The sequence below is a fragment of the Curcuma longa genome, chromosome 4 (genome assembly GCF_044706935.1).
Source record: "Curcuma longa cultivar G26 ecotype Majalengka, Jawa Barat chromosome 4, ITB_CL_G26_1.1, whole genome shotgun sequence".
Lineage (NCBI taxonomy): Eukaryota > Viridiplantae > Streptophyta > Magnoliopsida > Zingiberales > Zingiberaceae > Curcuma > Curcuma longa.
Genome location: NC_133864.1, coordinates 10,902,900 through 10,918,585, shown reverse-complemented (window position 1 = coordinate 10,918,585; position 15,686 = coordinate 10,902,900). Strand labels below are relative to the sequence as shown.

General features: G+C 38.1%; 3 protein-coding genes and 1 non-coding gene across 4 annotated transcripts; 1 reads left to right on the top strand and 3 right to left on the bottom strand.

Moving 5' to 3' along the window:
• Window positions 1-78: 78 nt before the first annotated feature.
• Window positions 79-2,813, bottom strand: LOC141826512 (small ribosomal subunit protein eS10z-like). The gene is made up of 5 exons (XM_074713767.1): window positions 2,742-2,813; window positions 2,612-2,660; window positions 2,228-2,510; window positions 1,998-2,136; window positions 79-458 (listed from the first exon to the last, which is right to left on the bottom strand). Exons 1-5 carry the CDS (start codon window positions 2,742-2,744, stop codon window positions 372-374), a joined length of 561 nt encoding a protein of 186 aa, XP_074569868.1. The 5' UTR covers window positions 2,745-2,813; the 3' UTR covers window positions 79-371.
• Window positions 1,105-1,192, bottom strand: LOC141828729 (small nucleolar RNA Z161/Z228). Its single transcript, XR_012601820.1, has one exon. It is a non-coding gene; the product is annotated as a small nucleolar RNA Z161/Z228 (small nucleolar RNA).
• A 180-nt stretch (window positions 2,814-2,993) lies between the features above and the next one.
• On the top strand, window positions 2,994-11,274 carry LOC141826510 (crossover junction endonuclease EME1B-like). Its single transcript, XM_074713765.1, has 12 exons — window positions 2,994-3,390; window positions 4,153-4,425; window positions 4,507-4,583; window positions 5,097-5,267; window positions 5,350-5,503; window positions 5,599-5,708; window positions 7,356-7,531; window positions 8,715-8,778; window positions 8,873-8,991; window positions 10,019-10,108; window positions 10,695-10,809; window positions 10,891-11,274. Exons 1-12 carry the CDS (start codon window positions 3,075-3,077, stop codon window positions 11,062-11,064), a joined length of 1,839 nt encoding a protein of 612 aa, XP_074569866.1. The 5' UTR covers window positions 2,994-3,074; the 3' UTR covers window positions 11,065-11,274.
• Window positions 11,275-11,348: 74 nt separating this feature from the next.
• On the bottom strand, window positions 11,349-14,872 carry LOC141826511 (tubby-like F-box protein 8). The gene is made up of 5 exons (XM_074713766.1): window positions 14,762-14,872; window positions 13,441-13,912; window positions 13,233-13,320; window positions 12,505-12,637; window positions 11,349-12,424 (listed from the first exon to the last, which is right to left on the bottom strand). Exons 2-5 carry the CDS (start codon window positions 13,795-13,797, stop codon window positions 11,704-11,706), a joined length of 1,299 nt encoding a protein of 432 aa, XP_074569867.1. The 5' UTR covers window positions 13,798-13,912; window positions 14,762-14,872; the 3' UTR covers window positions 11,349-11,703.
• Window positions 14,873-15,686: the final 814 nt, after the last annotated feature.

The window sequence follows — 15,686 nt, the reverse complement described above, 5'->3', positions numbered from 1 at the left end:
ACAAGTTACAAGCAGCATCACAGCTAGCAGACAGAAAGACTATGAAAAGAAAGCAAGTTGAGTTCATCCTTGTACACAGAAAGCAAAAGTAAAATGGCAGAAGGTTAGCTTGTAAGGTAAAACATCCTGCATTCAACATATCACCAGCTAAGCCAAATTAAGAATGGCTAATTCTGTTGATCAAAAAGGAGTTCTTCCCCTTTTTTGATAAAATCAGATAGTAACTGAATAAATGCAGCATCAAGTAGAATTCCAATTTCGAGAAGGGATTAGTTTGAACTTAACTTAGGCAATTTCTCACTTTTTTGGGAACAAAATATGTTGTAAAAAATAACTTTAAGCTACTAATATCATAGTTCTAGTCAATCTTTCTACTGTAGAGAAGCAGCAGATCCAGCTCCGGGACCAGCTCCATATCCTCCACCTCCACGTCCGAATCCAGGCCTACTGCCAGAACCCTACACGATTTCAACAGTTTAAACATCATACCATATCTGTTCCAGCAATTAATAGACAGCCACTATAACATGAAAACACTCAAGAACAAGGCACAGACATGAGTTAAAACATGGATGTATGAGTCTAAACATATCAGCTTGAAGGACTGAAGTTTTCAGATTGAACCAATCAAAAATCCGATAGGGGTGTGTTTTATCGTTTCAATTAATCTGGTCCAGTTCTGAAATGTACTACAACCACACTAAAGAATCCCAAAGCACAGAAATCATCAGAGATCTCAGTATTATCAGCCCAGAGCTATCTCAGATGACCGTCATGAGATTAAAATGGAGACTGCTCATCATCTGATTCCCTCCTTTGAGATTTGAAAACCATGTGAAACTCCTAGCAAAAGACCCTATGCTCGAAATCAAGATTTTCAGTCTACAAACAAAACTTGTTGTCAGCCCTAATCCATGAAGCATACATAATTTAGTGTTTAAGCATTCACCGTAGATAACTCAAACTATACATCAAGGTATAATCATGTACTCATATTATTGCGTATCAGACAAGATTTAGTTTCACATGCAAAATAATTTGGTTCTCAATTTTCACCAATCATAAAAATATTTAAACAAAGACTCTGCAAAAACTCCCAAGGAAAACCATCAGAGATCTTGGTTGTATCAGCACAAAGCTATCTCAGATGACCGTTCGTGAGAATTAAAAACAGTAGCTCATCAAATGGTTCTTCCTTTGGGATCTTATTGAAAACCACAAATCATAGTGGATATGAATTTTAAAACATATACAACATTTAAAAAAAAAACAGATGTAAGCAGTATGATGGGCCATGAATTTAACCAGACGATCTTAGTAAATCATAAAGGAGTGTGATGGTAAAAGTAAAATGAAACGAATATCAGCAACAATTCATGACAGGAACTCATAAGAGAGGAACAAAATAACTTGGCTTTGGCATCTAGACAAATTGGCAATTGGACAAAAATCAGAGATTCTCTAATCCCAGACTGAAGATTTTTACACTTTTTAAGATATTGGCAAACAACAAACCATGTCACTTTTGATTACATCCCAGGAAGCAGAGAAGCTTGAATTGAATACAAGACTGCAATATCTCTTACATTCTATGCACAAGTTAGATGGGAATGGCTGTTATGATAGTGGATATGATTCTTGGACGACTCTAAGCAATAAAGTCTGATATTCACATTCTCTCAGATGAGAGAGCATTAATTTGCAAATCACATGATCAAAAACAAGTTTGTATCCTCGTCCTTATGATTAGGTAGTCTCAAACTGGGACACTATACAATTTGTCCAGCAAATAAGTTTTTATTTTATCTAAAGTAAGCTTTCTTAGAGAGTCGGATGCAATAGAAAAATGAATAAAAAGACAGTAGAATTCTTCACAAAGCAAAATCATACAGACCCAACAGCAATTCAAACTTGTATTAATCTAAATAAAGTATCATTAACCATAACCTGTTGAAATAAAATGGAAAAAAAATCTTGAGAAGTTCACGGATGCATACCCTGAAAGATGGCTGGAATTCAGGTGGTGCACCACCCTTGTCGCCAAGCTCTCCTGGAGGCCCCCCTGGGCGTGGACCTCCACGATACCCATCCCTATCGCCAAATCTCGGTCGGTCTCCCTCAAATCTTGGCGGCCCTCTATCAAGACAGAATACCTCAAAAATATAGCAAAACAAGAAGACACTCATCATAATTCGAAATCATTGTCGATTGGAGGAATCGATGTCACCTGGGCCGGTCACCCGGAGGACCAGAGCCAAACGGGCGGGCAGGCGGCCGTGCAGATTTTTTCAAAGTCGCAGGAACGATCTCAGATGGAAGATTAAGGAAAGTTCTCAGATGCTCAATACCATCATTGGTCAGATACCAGTAATAGTGCTGCCAAGCAAAGGTCTCCCTCACGTACTCCTTCGATTTAAAGCTCTGCATCAGCTTGATCACCTGCAGATTTGGCACATCGATCTCTGGATGCTTAGCGAGGTTGTAGTCCTTTTTGGCGTAGAGCACCCCCTCTAAACCAAATCCATACCCAAAAAAAAAATCTTTCTTCAGAGAAGGAACGACAAATTGAGCATAATACGTTCAAAATCCTGATTTGATTCAGAAAACATACCCTGAAAGAGGTACTTGCAGATCTCATGGCGATTCTTCTTCGGAATGATCTGGCAGAGAACCACAAGTTAAGATCATTGCAGAACTGTCGCGCTAGAAAAAAAAAACATGTACAACTTAGGATTGCTCACCATGTTTGCGATCGAGAGATCGAAGAATCCGCCGTCGAAGCTTGCAAGAACCAGATGGCCAGGAGCCGCTGCGAGTTGAAGTCGAAACCCTAATTCTCATCCTCCTCTTATAGCAGGGTTGCATGGTGTGTTTGGGCCGAACCAACTGGTAAATGGCCCAAATAGGATCGGTCCGGTTCGATTTTTCGTCAATGGTATTATTGGGCCGAACCAACTGGTAATAAGTTATTGGGCCGATTGATGGGCCTTAATTCGTTCTTTTAAGCTTGAGACTTCGAAGCGCCAAAACTTTCCCCAATTCTCCACTCCAACGCTCGCTTCCCGACCGCCGTGATGGATGGTCGACCGCCGACCGCCTGCACCATCGATATCGTCTCCGACGACGATGAAAACGAAGACTCATCCTTGCAGGGCCCTCCAAGGAAGGCAGGGAAGATGGATGGAGAGGGACGCAGACGGGGAGGGCCGCCTCCAACCGTAGTCGTCATCGACGACGGCGTAACTCCGCAAAAAGAGAATCCAGTCCGTATGCCCTATTTCATCCCCGAGACGCCTATGTCTCATGGAAAGCCCTTCGATTCCGATCCTTCCATTGTCAAATGCAGCCTTGCTCGTGCCAATTTAGCCAACGACTCGTCAGAATTTTCTGGTGATTTCCATCTATTGCCTCTTGCTCGACGATAGGATGGCTATGTTGATTTTGTCACTCTAATCTTTTAACTAAAATATGTTTTTTTTACCTTGTTGTTTTCGTGAGATGCATTTGGGGCGCTGGAAACAATTTGGAAGGGAATGAAACAGAAAAAAATTATTCATTCATATTTAGGTATTGAAGTTGTTTTGGAATGTGAACTTAGAAATATGTTGTTAAATTTCGTGCTTTTTTAAGAGGTGGAACGGGTTCTAGAATGGCGTTTCCTTGTGTAACAAAAACAGGACCTGAATTCAAAATGAGAGCTGATTCCATTTCCCTTTAACTTCTACCATACCACACATATCATGGGAGGATAGAGAACTGACATGAATTATTCCTTCTGTTGATAGCTTTGTTGAATAGTGGAGAACTTTTGTATGGTAATATGTAGTTGTTCCCATCTGCCTTTTCCCATCCCTCGTGTTTCCGCCAAAGTAAATAACCAAGGAAGGTTCATCAGCCTAGTTTTTCATCTTCTAGGGAACGAACGGTCTTTCCTTTTTTTTGGGGTAGGGATAGGCCATAATTGCTGTTTTATAGTTTCCTGTAGTGATTTATCTTTCATGGACTCGCATCATTAAACTTTTTTTGGTCTATCAGTGTGTTCAACCTTTATTTATTGTCAAATAAAGTTTTGTTGGAACCCCATTAAGTTTTTTTTTTCCTCCTGGTAATTTTCCAATGGCTAATTATCTTAGGAGTTGGCTGTCTCTGTAGGAGTTGGCCGTTTGATATGCTTGGAGTCAGATAATGAATCTGAACTTGATGTACCTTTGATAACTACAAAGAAATCAGGGACAGATATCATTGCATCAACATCAAATGAGAACTCTCAGGTACATCTAAATTCTCAGAGAGTTGAAGAACTGAAAGGTTCAGGGGTAATACAGGATTGCTTCCCCATGGATGACCTAGTTTTTGACAATTATAATAACAACGATAAAGATCTTATGAAGCATGGCAGAGATGGAATAATGGATGACAACTATGGTATAATTTATGAATGCTACATAGAAAATCAGGATTACTGCCTGGTCATTTTGGTTCATAAATTTATTTTTTTCTTCTCAGAGACCTCCAGTTTCATACAGATTATCGGAGAGAGTCCACCAGATATTGACAACATTGTCGAACAAACTCCATTCCAGGTAGTCAATTAATTTCTAATTTGTTTCTTGCTATTAATTTCATATGAAGGTATTTGAAGTTGAGACTTGCTATTAATTGTTTCTAATTTGTTTCTAGTTTAAGAATTTGGATACTTAATGACTAAATCATCCTTACTGGTTTATCTTCCTTAGTCTATTAATTGCATATGAAAGTATTTGGAGTTGAGACTTTTGCTTTTAATTGTTTCTAATTTGTTTATAGTTTAAGAACTTGGATACTAAATGACTAAAGCATCCTTACTGGTCTATCTTCCTTAGTCTTTCGGAGTATGGTGATTTGGTTGCATAATATTAATTACTTCTTCCAGATCCATATCTCATTTATTTGAATTATTTCCTTAAACCTTATGATACTTATCTTGAACTAGTCTTTGCTTTTTTGAAACAGCATACGTAACTGACATCGTTATCCCATTGTTTCTTTTCCTCTGAAGCATTAGTTGTAGGCATGAAGAAAGAACGACAACTAACTACTTATTAATATGATGACAGACTGGACAATACAGTTACTGTCAGGAGATGTACAATAAGGAAAATATCACTGTGATAGAGAATCACAAAGGTATTGGGAAAGCACACCAAAGAACTGAGGCTGAAGGAAGAAAGGGGCAACTTAAGGAAAAGAAGCTTCATTTACGTGAAGAACGAAAACAACAAAAGCAGGTAAGGTCGTATTTGCTATGTTTTACCAATGAAAATTGAAGAAATCAGCAGAAGTTTAATTATTATGGATTTCTGTGTGCAGCAAGAAAAATTACAGAAAGAAGCTCTTAAAGCTGAAGCAGCCAAGTCAAAGAAATTGGAGAAGGAGAGGCAAAAATGGGAAAAAGGAAAATTTGCACTGAAATCCATGATGGCTGAGATTGATGCTAAAATCATTGAAAATGGGTCAGTTGGTGGTATGCCAATTCTCAGTGATGCCTGCACATGGTCATGTCATTTTTGCATTATCATCATTTTTCCCATGCTTAAATGTGGTTCTGGTTTGATGCAGGCCCTCTTTTGATGAGGTTTGCTGAAAAGGGTCTCTCTTTTCGCATAACCTCAAATCCAATTCAAAGATCAATTTTATGGAAGATTAATCCACCTGATCATATCACAGAGGTACTAAATTTTAGGAGTTTTTAAACATATTATTTAGTGACTGCTGGCCACTACATTAGAGGTAGTGCTAATGGAATGATACAATGATCTGAATTCAAATAGGAACAGGGAAGGATTAGGGGGGTAGAGATGAATGATTGTTATTATATTTTACATACCTCATTGATTAAAGAGGCTGGAAATGTAGGAGATCATGCATGGAAATTCTAATCGTATTTCTCTATAAGTTTTAGATGGTGTCATGAATGTATAAATTTGAATTGTGCTTGTTAATGTAAAGCTTTAAGGAGGTTTTTAGTTGGACAGATTTCGTTCAATGTTCCGTTACTGACAAGTGACGGTATTATCCTAAACTCATAATCATTAAAAAGGACCTAAAGCAACCTTGCTTTAGTATGGCCCCCTCCATACACATCATTACTTAAAATGTCGAAGTGGGTTGGAGTTCATTCCATCCCAAAATGAATACAATTTGAGATGGAGACACCCTCTTAATATGTAGATTATAGTCAACATGGATCACTATTCTCTATAGTTGTTAATGTGGGACTATTGGCATAGCTCCGATAGTGCACTTCTTGAGAAAATGGGCACCTGTTGATCTTGGTGACAGATATTTGATGAGTTATGTCTACTTGAAAAAATGGACACTTGTAGATCTTGGTGGCAAATATTTTATTAGTTATGTCTTGAACCTACATCCAGATACCTTTCAGCTTTCATTGGCCAGTTTTTGGTACCCTGGTTTGTTTGAGGCAAGTTTGGCTTCAGTTCAATCTACTGCACTCAACATTGAATTCTTTTTTCACCTCCAGCCTACTAGTTTGAAGCTCCAACTAAGAAAAGCTGTTTACACTCATATTAAACTGACTTGGTGTTAGCCCAATCATTATTCTATGTTTTGAAGCCTCTTGGGCCATCTCACGAATCTTGAAGAATGGATTGTAGTAGATAAATTAACATAATGGAGGTGCTCCATGATCTCTGAGTCTTATCTCTATAATAAAGGACTCTGTGGAATATGGATTACATTCTTAATCAATATGGTTCTTACCATTTTATCTCTGTTAGAACACCTTTCTTGCACTACTTATTCCTATGAAGATTTGAGGGTGGTTGAAGCATTAGGAGGTCCAATATTAATTTATGTTAATATATTTTTGTTTGTTAGCAGAGTTCAATAGCAGTGCCTCTATAGTTTTGCTTCAATCCAACATGCAAAGATCCTTCATGACCTAAGCTTATCGGAAAGATCCACATGAGAACATTAAACAGTGGGATAGAGGACTGCTTATTAGAGGAGGTTTGAAAATGAATAAGTGAGAAACTTAATTTGGATATAATTTACCACCAAAAAAATTGTCTAGGATAGAACACTTCAGCATAGATGCAAACAGAAAGCAAATTTAGAATATGATTTATAGAGCAGATAGAACACCCTAGCACAGATGCAAACAGAAAGCAAACTTAGAATATGACGTATAGAGCAGAGATGAGAAATTATACTTAATTTTGAAGTTCAATCTGCTATTGTTTTGCATTTTCTAAATCATAAAATTATCATAACAAACTATGGGCCGAATTTCCTTTTATACATTTTGTGGTTTAATTTTTGGCTTGTAACTGAACTTTGCCTGTTGTATGCAGCTTTCACTTCTTGGATCAGAAGTGCCATACATACTCCTAGTGCATCAGGCAGAGGAATTCTGTGACCTTGTGTCTAATGGATCCCTTTTTGCCAATATCCAGATAGTTCAAAATAAGTATCCAGGGTTCACGATATGTTATCTCACCAACAAACTAATGAGTTACATCAAGAAATGGTTAGTTCTTTGTTCTTGTTCATGTGTTGGTAACTTTGTAATTTATATTTGTTAGAATATTTAGGGATAAATATTCTATTAGGGATAAATATTCTTTTTTTTTTTTTATAGAATAATTCTCCTAGAATAGGTCCCTATATTCGTGTATAAATAGAGGTTTATCTCTTGTAATAAAGTAAGATTTCATATTATTTTACACTATTTTTTGACGTTGTTTCTGAGTATTTAATCTTTTGTCTCCATATTCAAATTTTTGTTGGCTTCATACCTCTAAATATCAAATGTGCTATTTTTTGTTCTATTTTCAAATTTCTAGTTCATTAGCACACATGTAAAATTTCCATTTTCCAAATCTAATTTTTGCTGTTGCATGGCAATTAATTTGGTGTTGTGTTAGTTCTGTGACAATTTTCAATAGCCGATAGATGGTCAAGATTTTTTTGCCTTGGAATGTTATGTTGGATCTAACTAGTTGATTTTGGAAGTGCACAGAAAATGATCAGATTTTTCACAATCTCAAGCCATGCTTTTAAAGGAAAAGGCATGTGGAGAGGAAGGGGTGGACGAACTTTTACCGAGTTTAATTAATAAAATGTACTTACCATCTCTATCATCCTATGGTTAGATATCCTTGTAGCTATCTACAATTCAATGATACACTTATTCATTGTCAACATTTAGGTGTCTCATGCCTATGGTTAGTGTTGTTTTATTCAAACAAGGCTGTTGTTCCACTTCCTCTTTGATACAAATAATCAATCTGAAAACTTTTCTGCGAATAATATTATAGATCAATTCTACTTATTCAATAAGTATTTATTTAAAAATTAAATAATGCCCCTCTTGTGGAGCAACCAGATGAGCAAAACACTTCTTAACTGCTCAAAACTTGTTTTTTAATAATCCTGTTGGTCCCTATCTATGTGTCTCAAGCAAGGTTTTTCTTGTTTTAGTTTCACGCCATCTCCTAGTTCTATGTAAAATTTCTGCCATTTGTGATTTGTGTTATGTGAGATTGGTGGCACTACTGATGAGTGGTCATTTTTTATATTTTTCTTATTCTATTGTTGCAGTTTGACAATAATAACTCCATTGCTAGTTTGATCTAACAGTTTTCATTCTTCTCCTATGTTAATAAATCCGAACAGTACATGTTCTTATACAAATTTGATTCCTTTCTTAGTGAACAGGCTCAATACAAAAATCCTTCAAATGTCTGTAACTGGAGACGCCCACCTGTTGAGGAGGTCTGTATCCTCATCATACTTGCTCTTGAGTTACATCATAGAGATCGTCTAATTAAATTATTTCACCTCTAAGGTTTGACACATTTTTACATAGGTTCTATCAAGATTGGTAACTCATTACTCAAAAGTGCACTCCAGGGATTGCATAGATGAAGCAGAAGTAGCAGAAACCATTGTTGGCTTAACATTCAGCCTCGCTAATTGTCAATTTAGGTAAGAGACAATGTTATGGCATGAAGATCACTGTTTCTAGTTTTGTTCATTATATCACAAATAGGTTCTAGATTGTACTAGCTTGCACCTTAAATGGTACGGATCCTTGTGATCTTGAGATTCCAAGTTGAAGTCCATCTCTGACCTTGTCTGGCCTGTGAGAGAGTATGTTTGGTACTAAAAACCTTAATCTAAAGTCACAAGTCCACCAACAGTAATTCCTTTTATTGCTGTTCTTAGTAAAGCCAGTCTACTGGGTGAATGTCACTTGTTTTATTCAAAACCTAATTCTCAATGTCAAAATTTCAACCAGAAGTATACCTAGAAAGTTGAAACGAGAAATTTGTTATTCTCCAATGGCATGAGTTCGTAGAATATAATGCACTGTAGGTTAATATTTTAATTGTAAGAAATTGTTGGCTTACTGCAATCAATTGAAGGTTTCTGTTAAAATCAATTCATGTCCAACTAGATACTTTTTTCTTTAGTAAAACTATGAGAAAACTACCCTAATCCAAAGATACAATTGGTAAAAATATTGGGAGATGACATGTAGATTTTTTTGCATACAAACAAGTTGAAGCTAATCATAGTAATTTGGGGTCTCCTGATAAGTCACGAGCATGGTCTCAACTAAATTTGCTGATGATTCCCACTGCATGCATAACTATTTGATCATACAAGATACTAAGAAACACAACATCTTGAACCTTTTTGCTTCATAGTTTCAGAGGAAGAACAATAACAACAACATCAGCTACCCGTGTTATCCCAACTCTGCGGGGTTTAACAATATGGATTTTATCCCCTCGTTGATAAGAGAGAGAATCTGCAATTATTTTATATTTATCCTTAATCTTTATACTTACGGCATTTGGTTGTTGATGATGTTTGCTTTAGCTTGATACTGCCAAGTTACAGATTCTTGTGCATGTCATTAGAAATTTGAGTTGAAAAATTAGTTTACATTCTGGTGATTTGCCGCTTGTCGTATCGTATCAGTAACTGCCTTTCAATTGTGGTGCAGAAAGAAGCCGACATGGTTGTCTGTACATGCTAATGGGACCATTATTCCCAAGGATTTCATCGACAGGAAGTTGATCAAAGGAAGTGTCTGGTACAACAATCTTTACTCATTCTATTAGTGATAATTTACCTTTCCATGCATGTATATCCATATTCTTCGTGTAATTCTTCACATAATTTTTCCTTTTTTCTACTCTCAAAACTACTAGAGAGATTGTTTCTTCCTAGCTTGTTTCTTAGTTCACTGCATACAATACTTTTCAGTTTTCTGTTTATTTGGGAGGAAAGTCAGGTGGGAGGGGGAGAATGAACGAGTGATAAAATTAAGTATAGAGCTCTATCATTTTATACATCTTTTGTTTCACGTTGCATCCAAATAATTTTTGTCCTAGTGATTGTCACTCAAATTGGCTTAGGCAATCAAGATCCCAATTAAAAAGTAAATTAGTCTATTTGCATATGATAAATTATAAATCTCAATATAAATTTAAAATAGTTTAACTAATTTGTAAGATTTTTATGTCTATGAATTTCTCTCCCTGTTCCAACTCAGGATCTTGAGGTTCCTCAACGTTGATTTGTGTCCTCGATTAATTCTTTTTGTGATTTCCTGATCATCACTTTTGTTCTGAATTAACTAACTGAATCTGACGACCACTTGGTTTTATTTTTGTCAGGCTGAAAGCTTTGATAGCCATTCCGAAGGTTCAACCGAGGTATGCCGTTGCCATTTGGAAGAAATATCCAACTATGAGATCCCTATTGAACGTGTATATGGATCCAACGAAATCGGTTAGTGTCATCACCAAATGAAATATGTTGCTGCTTGGTTTTCACGATCGATACCGAAACTCTTCCCTTTGGTTATCTCAGGTACATGAGAAGGAATTCCTGCTCAAGGATCTGATGATCGAGGGAGCACTGGGTACCGAAGTAAGGCGGTTCGGCGATGTTTGTTCGAAGAGAGTGTACCGGATGCTCATGGCTCAGAATGGAGGCATTGAGACTGATGATGTTGAACAAGGTGCTGATTCTTTCCACTCTTGAATCAACATTACATGGCAGCTAGCTGTATCAATCCATCTAGATATTGGAAATCTATCATGTGGCTTTTGAACCCTAACATTGGTATGCCAATCCAAATCTTAGCGCACGGATCACAAATCTCCATGTGTAATTTATCTTTATCCAATCAATAGAAAAGCCAAGTGAAGACCAACACTGTCATTTAGTGCTTACCAGCTGTACTCTTTACCTTCTCCCCTCTCCTCTCTCTCTCTTCCTCTGGTCACAAGACTTTGTTCTTTCTTTTGCTGTATTCTCCCAGCTGGTATGAAAAAGCCTACATACAATTCCAATGAAAGGACAGATTTCCAAGACAACAAACATGTGTGATGAAGTGGTGAACAGCTAAAGTACACCCCAACAATCCTTTCCCACTAGACCACCATAATGAAAAAGAAAAAGAAAGGAAAAAAAAGGAAAAGTGAGTTGCCATTTAGTAATGTTCAGTGAGTTGAGGCTTTTAACTTCTAGCTCACAATAGGATGGTGCCATGGATAAGTTTTCTATTGAATTAAAGACTCTTGCATTATGACTTGATCAAGAGGCATACTTACTTATCGAAGACACGACTGGTACATGGATAGCCATGATGAATTGATAATAGAGTTGAGTTTTCATTGTTTATTCACAAGCCAGCTTGGTGTCGAAGCTACTCAAACAGATAGCGAAAGCTTGGAATGCTGAGAGTGGGTAGCGGTAATCCATCGTGAACATGTCCTTTGCGACCTTGCCGAACTGAAGTATGACCTTATCATGCTCTGCGGGTGCTGGCTGGGATGGAGTAGGAGCACCCGCAGAAGGCTGCGTCGCAGCAATGAGCTGAAAGTTCTTTACGGAGGCGACGGTGACCCGACCTCGAAAATTCAGGCACCAGCATTGCAATTGTTCATGCCATCTAGGGGGTTTGTTCCGAAGAACTAGTGGTCGCTCCTTGGCCTCTATACTCTCATCCCCATCTCGAGTTCCCCCAATGATATCCGAAAAGCGAGCACTGCTGAAGTCCATGGAATGATCCATGGACTTGGAGAAGGACATGCTGCGGAAGGACTCCTCCAGCGAGCGAGAAACAAGGTTGTCCGGCTGACCGGGAACTATGCCACCAGGCTCAAGAGCTGAAGCGGGAATCGAGTGCAAAACGCAATGCATTCGACGAGGTCCCCGCGTGCCAAGAACATTCAGCTCGTATGACACCTGAGCTATGTTGTAGCTGCCAGATGGGACCTTAGGAGAAACTTTCTTTGAGTAAAACCTGCGGCTTGTCCGTCCGGGCGGACAGATAGCAGCCCCATTGTATGGAGGCTGAGTGTCACAAATTACAAACTTTGTACCAAGGAAATTGGACCTGCAAATGTAACAGGGAAGCATTTAATTTATTTTACCAACACCAATTCAAAGAACATTTTCACAAATAAATTTCAATACCTCAACTTCCCAATGTAGGTATTGGTCGATCTCGATATGTGGTCAGCATCCATAGATATGATATACTCAGTACGAGCTGTTTTACGAATTCTTTTTGCTGAGAGAAGGAATTTCCCATTCTCAACAAGCACAGCTACACCCAAATCAAACATGAACATGATTAGTTGAGATCAAATGTTCATTAGCACCGTGTATATGTAACAATCTTAAACTCCCATAAAAGGAAACAATAAATAGCTTCATTTCTCAACAAAGAAGAATGGCAACATGAAATATCATAGAAGAATGCCTAGATAGAAGGAAAACCATATGCACTTTAAACAGAGAGGATAGAAGAGCCTGGCCTCATCTTAGAATCATTTTTCACTGTGCAACAAGCTCCATGTATATTTGCATGATATTTAGAGTTAACTTAATATGCATACCAAAAATTATACCTTTTTCATGTATTGTGTTAGATCTTCCATTTAGATTAACTAGCCCATCTCTGTCTTTAATATTTTAATATCTTAGTTTAGTCTTCTATTACAATGAGGATCACAATGAGTGTGATACATAATCCAAAGGACTGAGAAGTTCAAACTTCTAATGCTCTAGGAAGGACTTGACTAAGCATATTAGTTGTGATGATGCTCTCTGTTTTACGCTACTGTAAGTTTGTGCCATCGATTTACAAGGTGACAGATCTTTGTGTCATTACAATATCCAAACAAAAAGAGCAAGCTTACCAGGACTAAGACAAAGATAAAGATGGTAAGTTAATTTGGATTTGTCCCTCTTGATGAAACACTGAACCATTCCATCTCGATGGCCTGGCTGCAAAAGCAAATGCAAATTAGAACAATGGCATCACGTGCAATTACCCATACATAGTGTTCTAGTTCATATTATCACTGTTATACAATTGAAGGATGGACAAAATATAACAATACCTACCTGTTTCAATGAGATTGGAAAAGTTATCTTCCCACAAAACTCTGTACTTCTTACTATCTCTTTGCACATTTCCCTCCAAGCTCTGCACACAGCTGCACAGGCAACAACATGCTTTCGGGATGGCCAGGTGCTTTCACTATCCTCCAGTCTTTTGATTACATCCCGAAGCAGCTCTGGTGGAAGGCTAGCCCAGCGACTCGACTGAATAACAGGAGATGGATCATGTGGCTCAGCTACAAAGCTTTGAGACTTTCCCCTGAGATGTCCTGAAAGACTCCCAAGTTTCACTTCAAAACTTCGCCTTGACAGGCTCCCAATGCCATCTCTTATATCACGAACTATACTACGGAACGACATCTAGGCTAATTGCACCCGGAAGGAGAGAAGCCAAGGACAAAAAGGAACCAGGCAAAGGATAAATGTGCAAATCCACTTTTTTTGGAACTCTATTCTTCTGACTTCAGCAATTGAACTACACAAAAATGACACAAAATTCTAGTGTTAACTGTGAAGTCTAAAAGGTCATGTAAGAACATAGCATGACAACAAACACAATAATAGTTAATACAAATTAAAAGACTAACTTGGCACATACTTTCATGGACAATACAATCATTTACAATAACTTTTTTAAGAAACTAATTATAAAGGAGTAAGCCATAAAGCAAGTGTCCATGCAGAAAAAAGCAGACTAAAAAAGGCTATACTGCTACTAACAAACTAGTTTAGTGTAAGAAAACTATGGCTTAGTTTCACTCACGCAAATACCAAAAGAGCCTCAGATTTACCTTGATTTCTGTATGTTCAAGTATCAAATAAGTATAGCTAACATGTGTCTATGAGAGATCACAGAAGCTTAGATTTGCAAGCAAAAATCTTGTCCTTGGATCAGACAAGAATATATCAGAGATAGACCACCAAGATCGAGCAAGGAATTCACTAAGCTCCTTGGATCATGAGTGATAAAACTCAACTACCATACACTCTACCCTATAAATCTAGAACAAGCGAGAAAATACCAACACATATAGAGATGCATAAGGTTAGGGTTTCCCCCAAATCTTCTCCCTACTTTATCCGTTTTCGAAGAGGAAATAAGACAACAGAACCAAAAAGGAACTTGTTTTCCCCAGGAAACGCAAGATAGCTCCAAGATCGCTTAATTTCAACAAGACAAAATGTTTTCTTGTCAAAACGCCCTAAAGTAAACTGCGGAAAAACAACAACGAAAACAGATCGAACATCTGCGCATGAAATCCCGGAATCTACAAGATAAATCTACGAGTCCCGTCGGAAAGGGAAACAGCTCGAGTGGATCTACCCTAAGAGGAAACAAGGACTCCCCGCTGCAATCTGCTAAAACGTTCGCGCTACCGAGCCGCCCGCCGCGATTTCACGTCCGCCAAATCCACCGCCTCCCCGCTCGCCCTCCTCCTCCTCCTCCTCCTCCTCCTCCTCTCTCTCTCTCTCTCTCTCTCTCTCGCACCCGAGGACGGGCAGACGCCGAAGAAGAATTTCAACGCCCCGTTAAATCCGCTTCAGCGTCCCCGAGCAGTCATTTTATTACCATTTTCTGCCACTCGACGTGACGGCGTCACGAGCTTATTGACGGCGTCAGCGGCGGCGTCAACAGAGCGTATAAAACACGGAGGACAAACTTTCGCTTTGCTCCCTATTCGTATTTTAATATCATTTGTACCCTTCAAAAATCTAAAATCTATTCACATTTTATCATATAGGAGTAACAAAACCTTTTAAAACTAAATAAATTGATTTTTTGTTTCAAATTTCATTTAATGTGTATATCGAATTATGTCTAATTTATCGGCTTTAATATATATATATATATATATAGGGAATGAATATTGATATTTATCAAAACTAGTTGAAGGGAAGTGAAAAAGTTGAAAAATCTTTAGGGGGCAACGTGAAATGTTCCTAGAAAGGTTCTTCCCCCGTGTTTGCTTTCGGCTGTAGCAGGTGCTCGGATCCGCTGTCTCGTCAATGACAATAAATAAAAATACTGGACCCCTAGTCATGACGCACCCGTATTCTTTCTGTGGGGCCCGAAGGTTTGGTGACTCGCGGTCGTTGGTACGCTGCTCCGTGTTCTCATCTGGGTCCGCGTGGATCGAACCTTCGTCCGGTTCACTTTGTTGGTCTTCAAGTCAACGTCAACCGGCTTTGCCATTAATTGATTGTTTTAAACAAAATAATAATTGATTAGCCTGAGTTTAGTAACATTT